The sequence below is a fragment of the Oncorhynchus gorbuscha genome, linkage group LG10 (genome assembly GCF_021184085.1).
Source record: "Oncorhynchus gorbuscha isolate QuinsamMale2020 ecotype Even-year linkage group LG10, OgorEven_v1.0, whole genome shotgun sequence".
Lineage (NCBI taxonomy): Eukaryota > Metazoa > Chordata > Actinopteri > Salmoniformes > Salmonidae > Oncorhynchus > Oncorhynchus gorbuscha.
The window spans coordinates 56,131,686-56,147,999 of NC_060182.1; the positions used below are offsets into that span (position 1 = coordinate 56,131,686).

General features: G+C 43.9%; 1 protein-coding gene across 1 annotated transcript in view; it reads left to right on the forward strand.

Moving 5' to 3' along the window:
- Positions 1 to 15,243, forward strand: part of rps6ka1 (ribosomal protein S6 kinase a, polypeptide 1) — a 41,678-nt gene extending 26,435 nt beyond the window's left edge. Inside the window, exons 15-22 of the mRNA XM_046366426.1 lie at positions 2,833 to 2,958; positions 3,693 to 3,782; positions 4,229 to 4,387; positions 4,755 to 4,916; positions 9,141 to 9,217; positions 9,360 to 9,477; positions 10,063 to 10,200; positions 13,298 to 15,243. Of these exons, the coding sequence (XP_046222382.1) occupies positions 2,833 to 2,958; positions 3,693 to 3,782; positions 4,229 to 4,387; positions 4,755 to 4,916; positions 9,141 to 9,217; positions 9,360 to 9,477; positions 10,063 to 10,200; positions 13,298 to 13,420 (993 nt within the window). The 3' untranslated portion in view covers positions 13,421 to 15,243. The remainder of the gene's footprint in view (positions 1 to 2,832; positions 2,959 to 3,692; positions 3,783 to 4,228; positions 4,388 to 4,754; positions 4,917 to 9,140; positions 9,218 to 9,359; positions 9,478 to 10,062; positions 10,201 to 13,297) is intronic.
- The last annotated feature ends 1,071 nt before the right edge of the window (positions 15,244 to 16,314 follow it).

Sequence of the window (16,314 nt, forward strand, 5' to 3'; positions counted from 1 at the left end):
CTGCCCCAGCTGTGCCTTGGACACCATATGTGAATTGATTTCCCCCATCTATCTTCAGAGCTCGTGCTGTTAGATGACCTAAACTGGGACATGCTTAACACACCGACCATTCTACAATCTAAGCTTTATGCCCTCAATCTCACTCAAATGATCAATGAACCTACCAGGTACAACCCCAAATCTGTAAACATGGGCACCCTCATAGATATCATCCTAACCAAACTGCCCTCCAAATACTCCTCTGCTATATTTAGGATCTCAGCGATCACTGCCTCATTGCCTGCGTCCGTAATGGGTCTGCGGTCAAACGACCACCCCTCATCACTGTCAAACGCTCCCTAAAACACTTCAGCGAGCAGGCCTTTCTAATCAACCTGGCCCGGGTATCCTGGAAGGATATTCAAATCAAATGTATTTATATAGCCCTTCGTACATCAGCTGATATCTCAAAGTGCTGTACAGAAACACAGCCTAAAACCCCAAACAGCAAGCAATGCAGGTGTAGAAGCAATGCAGGTGTAGACCTCATTCCATCAGTAGAGGATGCTTGGTTATTCTTTAAAAGTGCTTTCCTCACCATCTTAAATAAGCATGCCCCATTCTCAAAATGTAGAACCAGGAACAGATGTAGCCCTTGGTTCACTCCAGACCTGACTGACCTTGACCAGCACAAAAACATGCTGTGGCGTACTGCATTAGCATCGAGTAGCCCCCGCAATATGCAACATTTCAGGGATGTTAGGAACCAATATACACAGGCAGTTAGGAAAGCAAAGGCTAGCTTTTTCAAAAATCAATTTGCATCCTGTAGCACTAGCTCCAAAAATGTCTGGGACACTGTAAAGTCCATGGAGAATAAGAGTACCCCCTCCCAGCTGCCCACTGTACTGAGGCTAGGAGGAAACACTGTCACCACCGATAAATCCGCGATAATTGAGAATTTCAATAAGCATTATTCTACGGCTGGCCATGCTTTCCACCTGGCTACCCCTATCCCGGTCAACAGCCCTGCGCCCCCTGCAGCAACTTGCCCAAGCCTCCCACATTTCTCCTTCACCCAAATCCAGATGGCTGATGTTCTGAAAGAGCTACAAAATCTGGACCCCTACAAATCAGCAGGGCTAGACAATCTGGACCCTCTCTTTTTAAAATTATCCTCAAATTGTTGCAACCCCTATTACTAGCCTGTTCCACCTCTTTCGTATTGTCTGAGATCCCCCAAAGATTGCAAAGCTGCCGTGGTCATCCCCCTCTTCAAAGGGGGTGACACTCTAGACCCAAACTGCTACAGACCTATATGTATTCATCGACCTGGCCAAGGCTTTCGACTCTGTCCATCACCACATTCTTATCGGCACACTCAACAGCCTTGGTTTCTCAAATGACTGCCTCGACTGGTTCACCAACTACTTCTCAGATAGAGTTCAGTGTGTCAAATCGGAGGGCCTGTTGTCTGGACCTCTGGCAGTCTCTATGGGGGTGCCACAGGGTTCAATCCACGGGCCAACTCTTTTCTCTGTATATTTCAATGGTGTCGCTCTTGCTGCTGGTGATTCTCTGATCCACCTCTACGCAGATGACACCATTCTGTATACTTCTGGCCCTTCTTTTGGACACTGTGTTAACTAACCTCCAGACGAGGTTCAATGTCATACAACTCTCCTTCCATGGCCTCCAACTGCACTTAAATGCATGCTCTTCAACCAATCGATGCCCGCCCGTCCAGCATCTCACTACTCTGGACGGTTCTGACTTAGAATATGTGGACAAATACCTAGGTGTCTGGTTAGACTGTAAACTCTCCTTCCAGACTCACATTAAGCATCTCCAATCCAAAATTAAATCTAGAATCAGTTTCCTATTTCGCAACAAAGCATCCTTCACTCATGCTGCCAATCATTCCCTCGTAAAACTGACTGTCCTACCAATCCTTGACTTCGGTGATGTCATTTACAAACTGGCCTCCAACACTACTCAGCAAATTGGATGCAGTCTATCACAGTGCCATCCGTTCTGTCACCAAAGCCCCATATACTACCCACCACTGCGACCTGTATGCTCTCGTTGGCTGGCTCTTGCTTCATATTCGTCGCCAAACCTACTGGCTCCAGGTCATCGATAAGTCTTTGCTTGGTAAAGCCACGCCTTATCTCAGCTCGCTGGTCATCATAACAGCACCCACCCGTAGCACGCGCTCCCACAGGTATATTTCACTGGTCACCCCAAAGCCAATTCCTAATTTGGCCACCTTTCCTTCCAGTTCTCTGCTGCCAATGACTGGAACGAACTTCAAAAATCACTGAAGCTGGAGACTCATATCTCCCTCACTAGCTTTAAGCACCAGCTGTCAGAGCACTGCACCTGTACATAGCTCATCTGTAAATAGCCCATCCATCTACCTCATACCCATACTGTTTTTTTTTTTTTTTTTTTTTTTTTTTTGCTCCTTTGCATCCAAGTATCTCTACTTGCACACTCATCTTCTGCACATATCACTCCAATGTTTAATTGGAATATTGTAATTATTTCACCTGTATGGCCTATTTATTGCCTTACCTCCCTTATCCTACCTCATTTGCACACACTGTATATAGACTGTTTCTCCTGTATTATTGACTGTAAGTTTGTTTTACTCCATGTGTAACTCTGTGTTGTTGTTTGTGTCGCACTGCTTTGCTTTATCTTGGCCAGGTCGCAGTTGTAAGTGAGAACTTGTTCTCAACTAGCCTACCTGGTTAAATAAAGGTGAAATAAAATATGAAAAAATAAACTGTGTGATGCTGTAACCCTATACAGTAGCACTCATTTCCCTATGTTTTCTGCTTGCTGCAGCAACTCCATGGGAAGAACCTGTTGTTCAGCGATGGCTACGTGCTGAAGGAAGACATCGGCATGGGCTCCTTCTCTGTCTGCAAGCGCTGCGTCCACAAAGCCACCAACACAGAGTACGCCGCCAAGGTCAGAACACACACACACACACACACTTCTCTGTCTGCAAGTGCTGCGTCCACAAAGCCACCAACACCGAGTACGCCGCCAAGGTCAGAACAGACACACACACACACACACTTCTCTGTCTGCAAGACCTGCGTCCCCAAAGCCACCAACACAGAGTACGCCGCCAAGGTCAGAACAGACACACACACACACTTCTCTGTCTGCAAGACCTGCGTCCCCAAAGCCACCAACACAGAGTACGCCGCCAAGGTCAGAACAGACACACACACACACACTTCTCTGTCTGCAAGACCTGCGTCCCCAAAGCCACCAACACAGAGTACGCCGCCAAGGTCAGAACAGACACACACACACACACACACACTTCTCTGTCTGCAAGCGCTGCGTCCACAAAGCCACCAACACAGAGTACCCCGCCATGGTACCAAAACATACGCTGTAGCCTCCCTCTCTCTGGGTGTATATCCTGAAATATCAAGCAAGTCACTCTCCCCAATCCCCCAAGTTTTATTCCTCCATCTTGTGGGGTGCTTAATCATTGCTAATACAGCAATTGGACATAACTCTCTGAAAGATACATTTGAACAATTTATGTTGAGTAAGTTATTCAGATCTGTCTTTTGGAGAGTGCTGTTCTAATCCTTTCCTAGCTCTTGTCTCGTACCAACTCCATCATAACGGTTTCCTAATGGGGTATTTATAATGGCATCTGTGGTATTATTGTGCACTACCAGGTGATTGACAAGACCATGACAGACCCCTCCGAGGAGATCGAGATCCTGCTGCGATACGGCCAGCACCCCAACATTATCACCCTGAAGGATGTGAGCACGTACACTGAAAACACACACACACACACACACACACACACACACACACACACACACACACACACACACACACACACACACACACACACACACACACACAATCATCACCCTGAAGGATGTGAGCACACACACACACACACACACACAATCATCACCCTGAAGGATGTGAGCACACACACACACACACACACACACACACAATCATCACCCTGAAGGATGTGAGCACACACACACACACACACACACACAATCATCACCCTGAAGGATGTGAGCACACACACACACACACACACACACACACACACACACACAATCATCACCCTGAAGGATGTGAGCACACGCGCGCACACACACTCATCATCCAAAAGGAAGTGAGTACACGCGCGCACACACACCTGCACAGACTGCTTCATCCTTCATGTGTTCTTTCCTTCCGTCAGGTGTATGACAATGGGAAGCAGGTGTATCTGGTGACAGAGCTGATGCGAGGCGGGGAGCTGCTGGACCGGATCCTGAAACAGAAGTTCTTCTCCGAGCGTGAGGCCAGCTCCGTGCTCCACACCATCACCAAGACTGTAGAATACCTCCACGCACAGGGGGTGAGACGACTCTACGCACACACTGTAACACACTGCTGAATATGGACCTGAATTAACTTTGTCTTAACAAGAGTTTCTAGATATTCCTTTATCCTTTTTCCTATTTTCTAATATTCTTACTTTCAAAAAAGATTTATGTCACAGTATTAACACTCAAGGCACGTACTGGGCAAATAATGTACAACCAACATCGTATCTCCAAAAAGTCCATTGGAAGTCAAGTGTCGAAGTAACAGTTGAAGGTTTATTTTTGTGTTAACATTTGACCCTTGCCAAGTTGTCTTTCAATCCCCTCTCTCCTTCTCCCGCTTCACCTCTACCTCTGCTCCCCCTCCGTTCCTCATTTCTCCACCTTCCTTCTCTCCAGGTGGTTCACAGGGACCTGAAGCCTAGTAACATCCTGTATGTAGATGAGTTGGGGAACCCCGAGTCCATCAGGATCTGTGACTTTGGTTTCGCCAAGCAGCTGAGAGCTGACAACGGCCTGCTCATGACCCCCTGCTATACTGCTAACTTCGTAGCCCCGGAGGTAAGGCCCGGGACTGTGTGTGTGATGACGATTATGATTAATACCTGTATATACACTGAGAATACCACACATTAGGAACACCTTCCTAAAATTGAGTTGCACCCCCTTTTTCCCTCAGAACAGCCGCAATTCGCCGGGGCATGGATGCTGGCCTTGTTAACTCCAATGCTTCCCACAGTTGTCGATTTGGCTAGATGTCCTTTGGGCAGTGGACCAGTCTTGATATACACAGGAAACTGTTGTGTAAAAAAGCTTGGCTGTGGCATTTTGTCTGCCGGTTATTGTCATGCAAAAGTCTGCCGGTCTCACAGTAATTTACTATAAACACCTTTAGAGTCTCCAGGCCTCTGCATACAAGCCGCTGATGCACGCCTTTCGAACATCTAGATTTTTTTACTCAATCACAATAAATCCATTATTACTTTTAGGCAGGTCAAAATAAATATTATTAAGAAAATGTATTTTATTCGAAGAGCTTAGGACTTGGCCAAATATGTTATCAGGCTTGTTAATTTAGCAGACAAGTTATGCCATTATTTGATATTATATGATTTTATATGAACCTTTTGTGTGTAGGGGGCAGTATTGTCGTTTTTGGCCAAAAAACGTACCCATTTGAAACTGCCTATTTCTCAGCCCCAGAAACTAGAATATGCATATAATTGTCAGATTAGGATAGAAAACACAAAAGACAAAAAAATATTTTTTTGTGAGTATAACAGAACTGATATTGCAGGCGAAAACCTGAGGAAAATCCAATCAGGAAGTGCCTCTTATTTTGAAACCTCTCTGATCCTATGCATATGCCTATCCTCGATTTAAAGGGATATCAACCAGATTCCTTTTTCTATGGCTTCCCTTTGGTGTCAACAGTCTTTAGACATAGTTTCAGGCTTTTATTTTGAAGAATAAGCGTGAAAGATCACATTGCGTAAGTGGATAGGTGGGGGCTCTCAGAGTGAGTTTTGCTCTACAGAGTAAAGCGGTCATTGATTCTCCCAGTGTATTTGAAAAACTTACACACCCGGTTGATGTATTATCGAATATATATTTTAAAAATAACCTGAGGATTGATTATAAAAACGTTTGACGTGGACATTCTGGATATTATTTGGAATATACATCTGCGTTGTCGTGACCGCTCTTTCCTGTGGATTTCTGAACATAACGGGACAAGCAAACAGAGGTATTTTGGGTATAAAATAATCTTTATGGAACAAAAGGAACATTTGTTGTGTAACTGGGAGTCTCGTGAGTGAAAACATCCAAAGATCATCAAAGGTAAACGATTAATTTGATTGCTTTTCTGATTTTCGTGACCTAGCTACAGTGCCTTGCGAAAGTATTCGGCCCCCTTGAACTTTGCGACCTTTTGCCACATTTCAGGCTTCAAACATAAAGATATAAAACTGTATTTTTTTGTGAAGAATCAACAAGTGGGACACAATCATGAAGTGGAACGACATTTATTGGATATTTCAAACTTTTTTAACAAATCAGCGTTAAGAAGAATATAATTGAACTTAGCTGAATAAAATAGAAAGGATATTTTTCCCACTCTGGGTTGAGTGTGCATATGAAGTGGCTATGTTGAGCGTAAAAGTAATCATTTGAAACGGGTCCTATAGCCTACGCTAGATTTAGAGTTGCTTGGCAACTTTAGTTGTGAATGATACAAACCATAGAAATCAAAAGAAACTTTTGTATGTGGATACCCCTTGAAATGAGTGAATTTGGCTATTTCAGCCATACCTGTTGCTGACAGGTGTATAAAAATTGATCACACAGCCATGCAATTTCCATAGACAAACATTGGCAGTAGAATGGCCTTACTGTAGAGCTCAGTGACTCAATGTGGGACCGTCATAGGATGCTACCTTTCCAACAAGTCTGTCAAATTTCTGCCATGCTAGAGCTGCCCCGGTCAACTGTGATGTTACTGTGAAGTGGAAACGTCTAGGTGCAACAATGGCTCAGTCACAAAGTGGTAGGCCACAAAAACTCACAGAACGGGACAGCCGAGTGCTGAAGCACGTACCGCGTACAACTTGGCTGTCCTCTTTTCACCATCCGGCAGTCTGATGGACGAATCTGGGTTTGACGGATGCCATGAGAAAGCTACCTGCCTCAATGCATAGTGCCAACTGTAAAGTTTGGTGGATGAGGAACAATGGTCTGATTTTCATAGTTTGGGCTAGGCCTCTTTAGTTCCAGTAAAGGGAAATCAACGTTACAGCATACAATGACATTCTAGACGGTTTGAGGAGGCAACAGTTTGAGGAAGGCCCTTTCCTGTTTCAGCGTGACAATGCCCCCGTGCACAAAGCGAGGTCCATACAGAAATGGTTTGTTGAGATCGGTGTGGAAGAAGTTGACTGGCCTGCACAGAGCTCAACCCCATGGAACACCTTTGGGATGAATTGGAATGCCAACTGTGAGCCAGCCCCAATCGGCCAACACCAGTGCCCGACCTCAGTAATGCTCTTGTGGCTGAATGGAAGCAGGTCCCTGCAGCAAAGCCTTCCATGGGAAACTAAGTGAAATCTGTTTGGATACATCTATAGTAACATGTTTTCACAACAGAACCTATTTCATTAAACTGACAGCCTCTCTCTCTACGCACTGGAGAAAGGAATGAAAGGGGAGATGAGAACGCAAAGTGATGAGCTATTCTGTAGCTAAAGGTAATGTCAGCCTATTCATTCTGAAAATAAATTATTTGTAATTCATTATAATTGTAGGCTAACTCTGAATTTGTCTAATTTAGGATAGACCAATTATGTATCAAAGATATCTTAAATCAGTATATATTTATATTTTTGCCCTGTGTAATATAAGGTAGGCTATGTATTGTATATATAAGTATTGTGTGTATGTATATTGTATACTGGTACAATCATTATTATAATTCTGTTTTTTTTTTTTTTTTTTTGCGGGCCTGGTCTCAAATCAAATGAAATGTCATTGTATTTGTCACCTGCGGCGAGTACAACAGGTGTAGACCTTAGTGAAATGCTTACGTCCAAGCCCTTAACCAACAATGCAGTTTTAAGAAAATATTTGTTTTTTTTAAGTGTTAAGAATAACAGATAGTGGGGCTATATATAGGGGGTACCCGTACAATGTGCAGGCGCACCGGTGTCGATGTAATTGAGGTAATATGTACATGTCGGTAGAATTATTAAAGTGACTATGCATAGATAACAGAGTAGCAGCAGCATAGATGAGGGGGACAATGCAAATAGTCTAGGTAGCCAGTTGATTAGATGTATATAGGCCTCTGCGGTGCTTGACTTGGGCAGGCGCTCACCAGAGATGAGTTTTAAACTGCTTATAGAATATTAGCTCAAAAGTATTGTGGAGATCCTCCATCCAAAATTAGTACCTGCACCTATTTCAGTCCAAGTCGAGCACTGGGCCTATGCATAATCTCTAATATTCATGTGGGTGTTTTGAATTAATCATCACCTTAGAAAGCACTGTCCATTTTGTTACGTTGGTGGTTGTGGATGTTGTTTTAAAGACCATGTTTTCCTCTGTTTCAATCTGTCTCAATTTATTTCTTCAAATTGATTAATCACAGTGAGTTGAGTTTTTTTTTTAAAGCACATACTGTTTATATGATTTCAGTGATGTTCGATTGCATTTTGCATTGATGCCAGAGTGCTTAGAGGGACAACAGAGCCCTGAGTACCGGCGACATTAGCGACCTGATGATCATTAGCTAGTTTGGTCATACTAACACATGTCCAGAGTGCATAAGAGGAGATTACCTTGACTCAACGGTCGTGACTCATGACTGCCGGCAGTGGCGCTAATACAGTCACCGCAACAGCCCATGTCTGGCATCTCCTACCATACCCCGTTCAAAGGCCATCTTTTTTTGTCTTGCCCGTTCACCCTCTGAATGGCAACACATACATCCCTTATTAATGTCACCTCAAATCGGCATAGATGAAGGGGAGGAGACAGGTTGAAGGACCGGGTCCTTCAACCTGTCTCCTCCCCTTCATCTATGCCGATTTGAGGTGACATTAATAAGGGATCACGTCTTTCACCTGGTCAGTCTGTCGCAAAAAGAGCAGGTGTTCTTAATGTTTTGTAATGCTCAAGAGTAGCGTCCTTGGCAAATTCTCGGGAGTATAGCCTTTGGGCGTATAGCTGGACCACGGTGATGCACGATAGCCAATATTGTGACGCATTGCTCTGTCCTGTGTGTTCCAGGTGTTGAAGCGTCAGGGCTATGATGAGGGCTGTGATGTTTGGAGTCTGGGTGTCTTGCTGTACACCACGCTGGCTGGGTGAGACACACACACACACACACACCACACCCCGCTCACACATCTAGGGCATCTAGATCCAACAAGATGTCATTTTGTCACTTGCGTTCGTACGCACTCTCCCATTTGACTTGTCCCATGTGCTCCTTCCCTCCCCCTTCAGCTTCACTCCGTTTGCCAATGGGCCCGAGGACACTCCAGATGAGATCCTGAGCAGGATAGGAAGCGGTCACTTCACCCTGACCGGAGGCAACTGGGACGGCGTGTCGGACGCAGCCAAGGTACAGTACGACTGACTAGGACTTGCTGGGAAACTTGAAGTGAAACAATAGTTGTTTAGTTTGGATTTCAAGGATAGAGGTATACAGTATATAATATGACAAAAACCCATCAAACTGCCTCCTGAGTGGCGCAGCAGTCTAAGGCACTGCTGAGGCGTCACTTCTGACCCAGGTTTGATCCCAGGCTGTGTCACAGCTGGCCATGACCGGGAGAGACTCATACGGCGTTGCACAATTGGCCCAGCGTCGTCCTGGTTAGGGGAGCGTTTGGCCTTCTGGGTTTTCCTTGTCCCATCGCGCTCTAGCGATAGTGGCGGGCCGGGTGCCTGCAAGCTTGGATGGTGTTTTCTCCGACACATTGGTGCGGCTGGCTTCCGGGAATAGCGGGCAGCGTTTCAAGAAGCAGTGCGGCTTGGCATGGTCAAAATTCGCCTCTCCCGAGTACGTAGGGGATTTGCAGCGGTGGAACAAGACTAACTACCAATTGGACATCACGAAATTGGGGAGAAAATGGGGGTGAAAGTACAACAAAAACATCAAACCATTAATATCTTCCATCCTGCTGTGTGTGTTCTTTCTCTATAGGACCTGGTGTCTAAGATGCTCCACGTGGATCCCCACCAGCGGCTGACGGCCATGCAGGTCCTCAAGCACCCCTGGATTGTTCAGAGGGACAAGCTGCCCAACAGCCAGCTGCAGCACCAGGACGCCAAGCTGGTCAAGGTACTGGATTGATACTATAATGTACACTATGCTGTGCGCACAGCGAAATCCAGGGTTGGGAGTCAACTCCGTTCTTGTTCACATGGTAAATTTCTATTTCTATTGGACACAGCTGACAATGCCATTACAGTCCCGAAAAGTACATTCCAGAATAAAGCAATGTGACCAAACGTTTTATTTTCCAAGGTATATTTTGGGGAATTTTATGCTTCATTGGATCGAGGAGAGACAATGGGGAAGATGGATAGAGAGAGTGTGCTGAAGTGGCAGTGGGCCGGATTCGAACCCGTGCTGCAGCGGTATATGTCATCCGGAGGCAGCGGTTTTAGTCCGCTAGACCACCCTAGGCCATAGTGTGGCCTAACTTTGTGGTGCCTGCAGCGCTTTATTTGGAAATCGGGAGGTGACTGAACAAAAAGTGGGCGTGACCCGGGGGAGCTCTGAGGTACCGGAACACACGAGAAAATGAAGAAATGTTATGATGCAGCATTGCACTTCATGGCGTTTACGTGGTGACATTGAGTAGAATAGAGATACTTACAGAATTTGCACACATGGGTAAAACAAATATATTGTAGCCTTTTATAAAAACATTTCATGTGATTTTACGTAACTGGAGACACAAATTATCGAAATGACAGGGTACTTTGACACTGACAGAGAAATACAAAACAGCCTTGTCTTGAATGCAACAACTAGCGGAGGCTAAATATTGTACAATATGAGGAGGAAATTATAGTCCTAATCAAGTTCCAGTGTCACTCACCAGTGATGCTGTTCGCTCAATAGGGCTACAGTTGAAGTCGGAAGGTTACATACACTTAGGTTGGAGTCATTAAAACTCGTTTTTCAACCACTCCACAAATTTCTTGTTCAACAAACTATAGTTTTGTCAAGTCGGTTAGGACATCTACTTTGTGCATGACACAGGTAATTCTTCCAACAATTGTTTACAGGCAGATTATTTCACTTATAACTCACTGTGTCACAATTCCTGTGGGTCAGAAGTTTACATACACTAAGTTGACAGTGCCTTTAAACAGCTTGGAAAATTCCAGAAAACAATGTCATGGCTTTAGAAGCTTATGATAGGCTAATTGACATAATTTGAGTCAATTGGAGGTGTACCTGCGGACGTATTTCAAGGCCTACCTTCAAACTCAGTGTCACTTTGCTTGACATCATGGGAAAATTAAAAGAAATCAGCCAAGACCTCAGAAAATAACCTTCAAATCTGGTTCATTCTTGGGAGCATTTCCAAATGCCTGAAGGTACCACGTTCATCTGTACAAACAATAGCACGCAAGTATAAACACAATGCATCTACGCAGCTGTCATACTGCTCAGGAAGGAGACGCGTTCTGTCTCCTAGAGATTAATGGATGTCGGTGCAAAACTGGGGTGGCAGTATCATGTTGTGGGGGTACTTTGCTGTAGGAGGCACTGGTGCACTTCACAAAATAGATAGCATCATGAGGTAGGAAAATTGTGGCTATATTGAAGCAACATCTCAAGACATCAGTCAGGAAGTTAAAGCTCAAAGTCACAAATGGGTCTTCCAAATGGGCAATGACCCCCAAGCATACTTCCAAAGTTGTGGCAAAATGGCTTAAGGACAACAATGTCAAGGTATTGGAGTGGCCATCACAAAGCCCTACCCTCAATCCTATAGAAAATGTGTGGTCAGAACTGAAAACGCGTGTGCGAGCAAGGAGGCCTATAAATCTGACTCAGTTACACCAGTTCTGTCAGGAGGGATGGGCAAAAATTCACCCAACTTATTGTGGGAAGCTTGTGGAAGGCTACCTGAAACATTTGACCCAAGTTAAACAATTTAAAGGCGACGCTACCAAATACTAATAGAGTGTATGTAAACTTCTGACCCACAGGGAATGTGATGAAAGAAATGAAAGCTGAAATCATTCTCTCTACTATTATTCTGACATAAAATAAAGTGGTGATCCTACCTGACCTAAGACAGGGAATTGTTACTAATATTAAATGTCAGGAACTGTTACACGGAGTTTAAATGTATTTGGCTAAGGTTTATGTAAACTTCCGACTTCAACTGCATTTGGGAATATATAAAATCTGTTGGGAGCCTACAGACATGCGTCTAATTTTCAGCAGGAGCCATTTGCTTTCCAACCTGTGCTTTTCCCACAATTGTATTCAAAATATTGCGAAAGGCCTGTTTTGGCAGCTATTCAGACAACTACAACTCAACAATCAGTTGATTGATAGCCTATTTGCAGCGTGTTACCGACTGTAGGCTATGCCTTGTGATTGGTCTATATTTTACAATCCACAGCTATTTATTTCTAGCAATGTCGATCAGAGCATAGAGTGATCATAGAAATGTAATTTCATTCTAGTTCTATGAGAGATATACAGGCGTGTTTCTCTCTCACAAAACCAACGGCCACGCATTGGTCTCTAGACTTCAATGTTGCACAAACTTTATCCCTGGCCTGGCTTGGCCCAACCGTAATCATTTCTCAGAATATCAGGCGTGGGCTGGAAATGTTTTCCCATGACATTTGGGCAGGATAATTAACAAGGAGGTGTCTTAATAAACTCTGATTGCTTTTATTCAAATTGCCTTCTCTTTCAATATAAAGCTGCAGTATGTAGCTTTTTGGGAGACCTGCTCAAGTTCACACACACATGTGAGTTATAGATCTGTCATTCTCATTTCAAGCGAGTGCAGTGCTTGAGGCAAGAAGCAGTAGATATATTCTATGATTCCCAATCTTAAATGTAGTTATTTTTGTCTTTATTTTCAGTTTTGAACACCAGCTAAAAATACAATATTTTGGTTTCTGAAAAATATATTTCACATCGGTTTAGATGGCAAAATGAATCTCCTACGCTGTACTTGCTACACAATTAGAATTTTAGAAACCAGGAAATGGCAGAGTGATTTCTGCATAGTGCACCTAAATTCTTTCATGCCACAAGATGTACCGGATCCGGTCAAAGAGGTTCCGGATTACAACGGTCTTAAAGAGGTGCCAGATCCTGTGTGACTGCAACTGGAACTGTTTGTCCTCCAAACTGATATCTTGACATTGCACTACCTCTTCTCTTCTGACAGGGGGCGATGGCGGCCACCTACTCTGCCTTGAAGAGCTCCCAGCCCACGCCGGAGCTGAAGCCCATCGAGTCTTCGTTCCTGGCCCAGCGACGTGTCAAGAAGCTCCCCTCCACCTCTCTGTAGTCAGTACAGCAGTAAGTCACGGGACTGAAGAGACAACCTCCGTTTAACCAGCCAAGGACCACTGACTGTACTCTGCTGTAGTCACCCCCCCCCCCTGCCGGTGATATCAGTCGTCTCAGCTTCCTCCTCGATAGGTGTGGTCACTGGCTGTCAATCACACCTGGACTAGTGACAGGACATGACTGGGGATAAGGAGGCAGGGGGGTAGCAGCAGGTGTTGACAAATGTGTTCGCAGTATATTTTGGATAAGAGTTGTGTGTGAGTCTTGAGTTTGCGAGACAACCTGCTACCACAGAGGACGTTGATGACCGCTGTTGATGTTTCAGTAGTGTTTCTGTTCTGCTGTCGTTTTGATTGGCTCTCCCCTCAGCATCACTGTGATTGGCTGCCGCTCAGCTCTCTGCACGTCTCTTTCTGTATGTCTGTTTGGTGTGTCGTTCTCTCTCCAGTTGATTAGCTTTACGTAGTAGTAGGCTACTGCCAAATGGATTTTGTTTCCTGTTTTTGCTGTTTTTCCATTAGGAAAGCTTGAAGGGACTATGGAACAAAATGAGATCAGTCCATTGCTATCATTCTCCTATTTTGTAATGCCCATTAAATAAATAAAAATATATATATTTTGCCATAAATGAGACTGTACCAGAAGTAGCAATTCTGCGTAATGTAGCCACTGCTAATGTTTTTTTCCAAGCTGAGTGTCTCCTTGTCCATTTGCATGACTTAACGGTGAGTCCAGTCCTAGGGAAAGTTGCAGGAAGTTGTTCGCATGGTCTGGTGCAGTGTGGCGTCATGTTGCTTTGTCCTTTTCTTATCTACACTTTTCTTGGTGACCTTGCTGATTCTGAGAAGAAAAAAAAGATTGGAGAGATGTCCAAATATTTTTATTGTAAAAAAAAAAAAATCAAAATGAATAAGAGTCTCTGTAATGCCCTAAACAAGTTGGCATGTTAATCTATATTCTGTTTTTTTCCCCCATTGTGTTTTCTTCTTGGATATGCTGTCTGTCTTGTGTTCACTTTTGTTGTTGCCTGTTTTATGTTTTGTTGTTCGGTCCAAAGAAAGTGGTATTACGTTTTGTAAAAGGTATGTCGAGCACACGCTGTTGGAGCGTCCATGAGGGACTCTATCCCACAATCCTCCTCTGTTTCGATGTTAAGATGTCAAGTATGGTGTGATTGATTGTACTCAGCACTCAAATGCACTCTCCTAAAGTCACTGTAAAGCATTGGTTTTCTTCTTTTACTCAAACAATATTGTTTGGGCTTTTCTGATTTTGACATTTCCTCTCGGCTGGTTTTTCACTTGTAAGTGAATGTCCGCAGGTCATTTTTTTTTGTCTCCTGTTCAGTTTGACTCTACTACCCGGGTAAAGGTCTTTAAACACTATTGTGCCAACCTGAACCAAGCTGCGCCGGCTCTGCTATTTTAACCAGTACAGCTTGGTTTGGTTCGGCAGTGAGAAAAGCCCTGGACTTCCATCAAGTTCTTTCTCTATTTCTACTTAATCATAGGTCATAATAACTTCTAGACGGAATGATCATTGTATTATTTGCTGTATTGGGATAGGACACATTTGTGGCTAAGATTTAAGTAGCTTGTAAAGGTAACTTGACCTACAGCATACTTTTAGAATCTGTAAGCTTTTTTAGGCTTGACCCTTGACGTCTAGATATCTGAAGCATATCTGTCGAAAGGAGGTTGGTGGGTCGGGATGGGGTACCGGGGGTACGTCACCCTCTTCGGCCATTGCAGCAGTGGAGATTTGGGCCTATAGGGTGTTAAAATGAGATTCCTTTCTATTAAAAAAAAAGATCTGCGCTGATCAGACTGCTTTGTCTCTGCTTTCATCTCGTATTGTCTGCATGTATGCGTACACTAATAATAATATTATACAAAATAACAGGGTTGCACTCCATTCAGGAATTGAACATGTTCCTACATTAGTCTGTCAGTGTCTTTTTGTGTTTATACATTTTATGGACCACCTTTAAGTGTACTGTGTCCTAGACCATGTGATGGATGTGTGTTTTCCTTTAAAACACCCCCGGGAACAGTATGTTACGCAAGCAGAAAAACACTGTGTGCATCTCACTGCAGCACATGTGCGCGCACACACACACACACACACAGCAGGGGTTACACTTTCATTGTACTTCCCAAATGTCCTCCAATGCACTGACTAGCTCCTGTGATGGACCTCTGCTGCAGGCACACACACACACACTCTTAGGCAGCTTTTAACATGGTAACACTTTCCTCTTCTGCGTCAAACCATTCTGTTCTATAACACATTTGTGTACTGACCACACGCTCCCTGAAACGGACTACAATCCGCTCATTAAAATACGCAAACTCTTACTTGCATACAGTACCTCCACATATTTGTCTAATTCCTACCTCCTCCACAGTGGCATGCAAAACACTACATAAAAGCAAATAATATTCTGTTCAGCATCAAATGGGAAAGCTAATTCATTCTAAACACAACTTGTTCTCTGGAAAATAGCATTAACTGACTTTTAGGATGCATATAGAGAAGGGTACTCAAATTGTACTTCACGGACTCGTGATTGGTTAAAAGAAATTGATCTGATAGTTGGAGCTGTATTGTTGAACATGAATTGTTCTTGAAATAACTATTTACCCTATAAAACCCAGAGTGTTCAATGGAAGCTGCCCTAACGTATACGGTGCATTCAGAAAGTATTCAGACCCCTTGACTACTTCCACATTTTGTTACGGTACTACTTCGGCAATCTACACACAATACCCTATAATGACAAAGCGAGTATTCAGACCGTTTGCTAGGAGTCTCGACATTGAGCTCAGGTTCATCCTATTTCCATTGATCATCCTTAATGTTTCTAAAACTTGATTGGAGTCCACCTGTGGT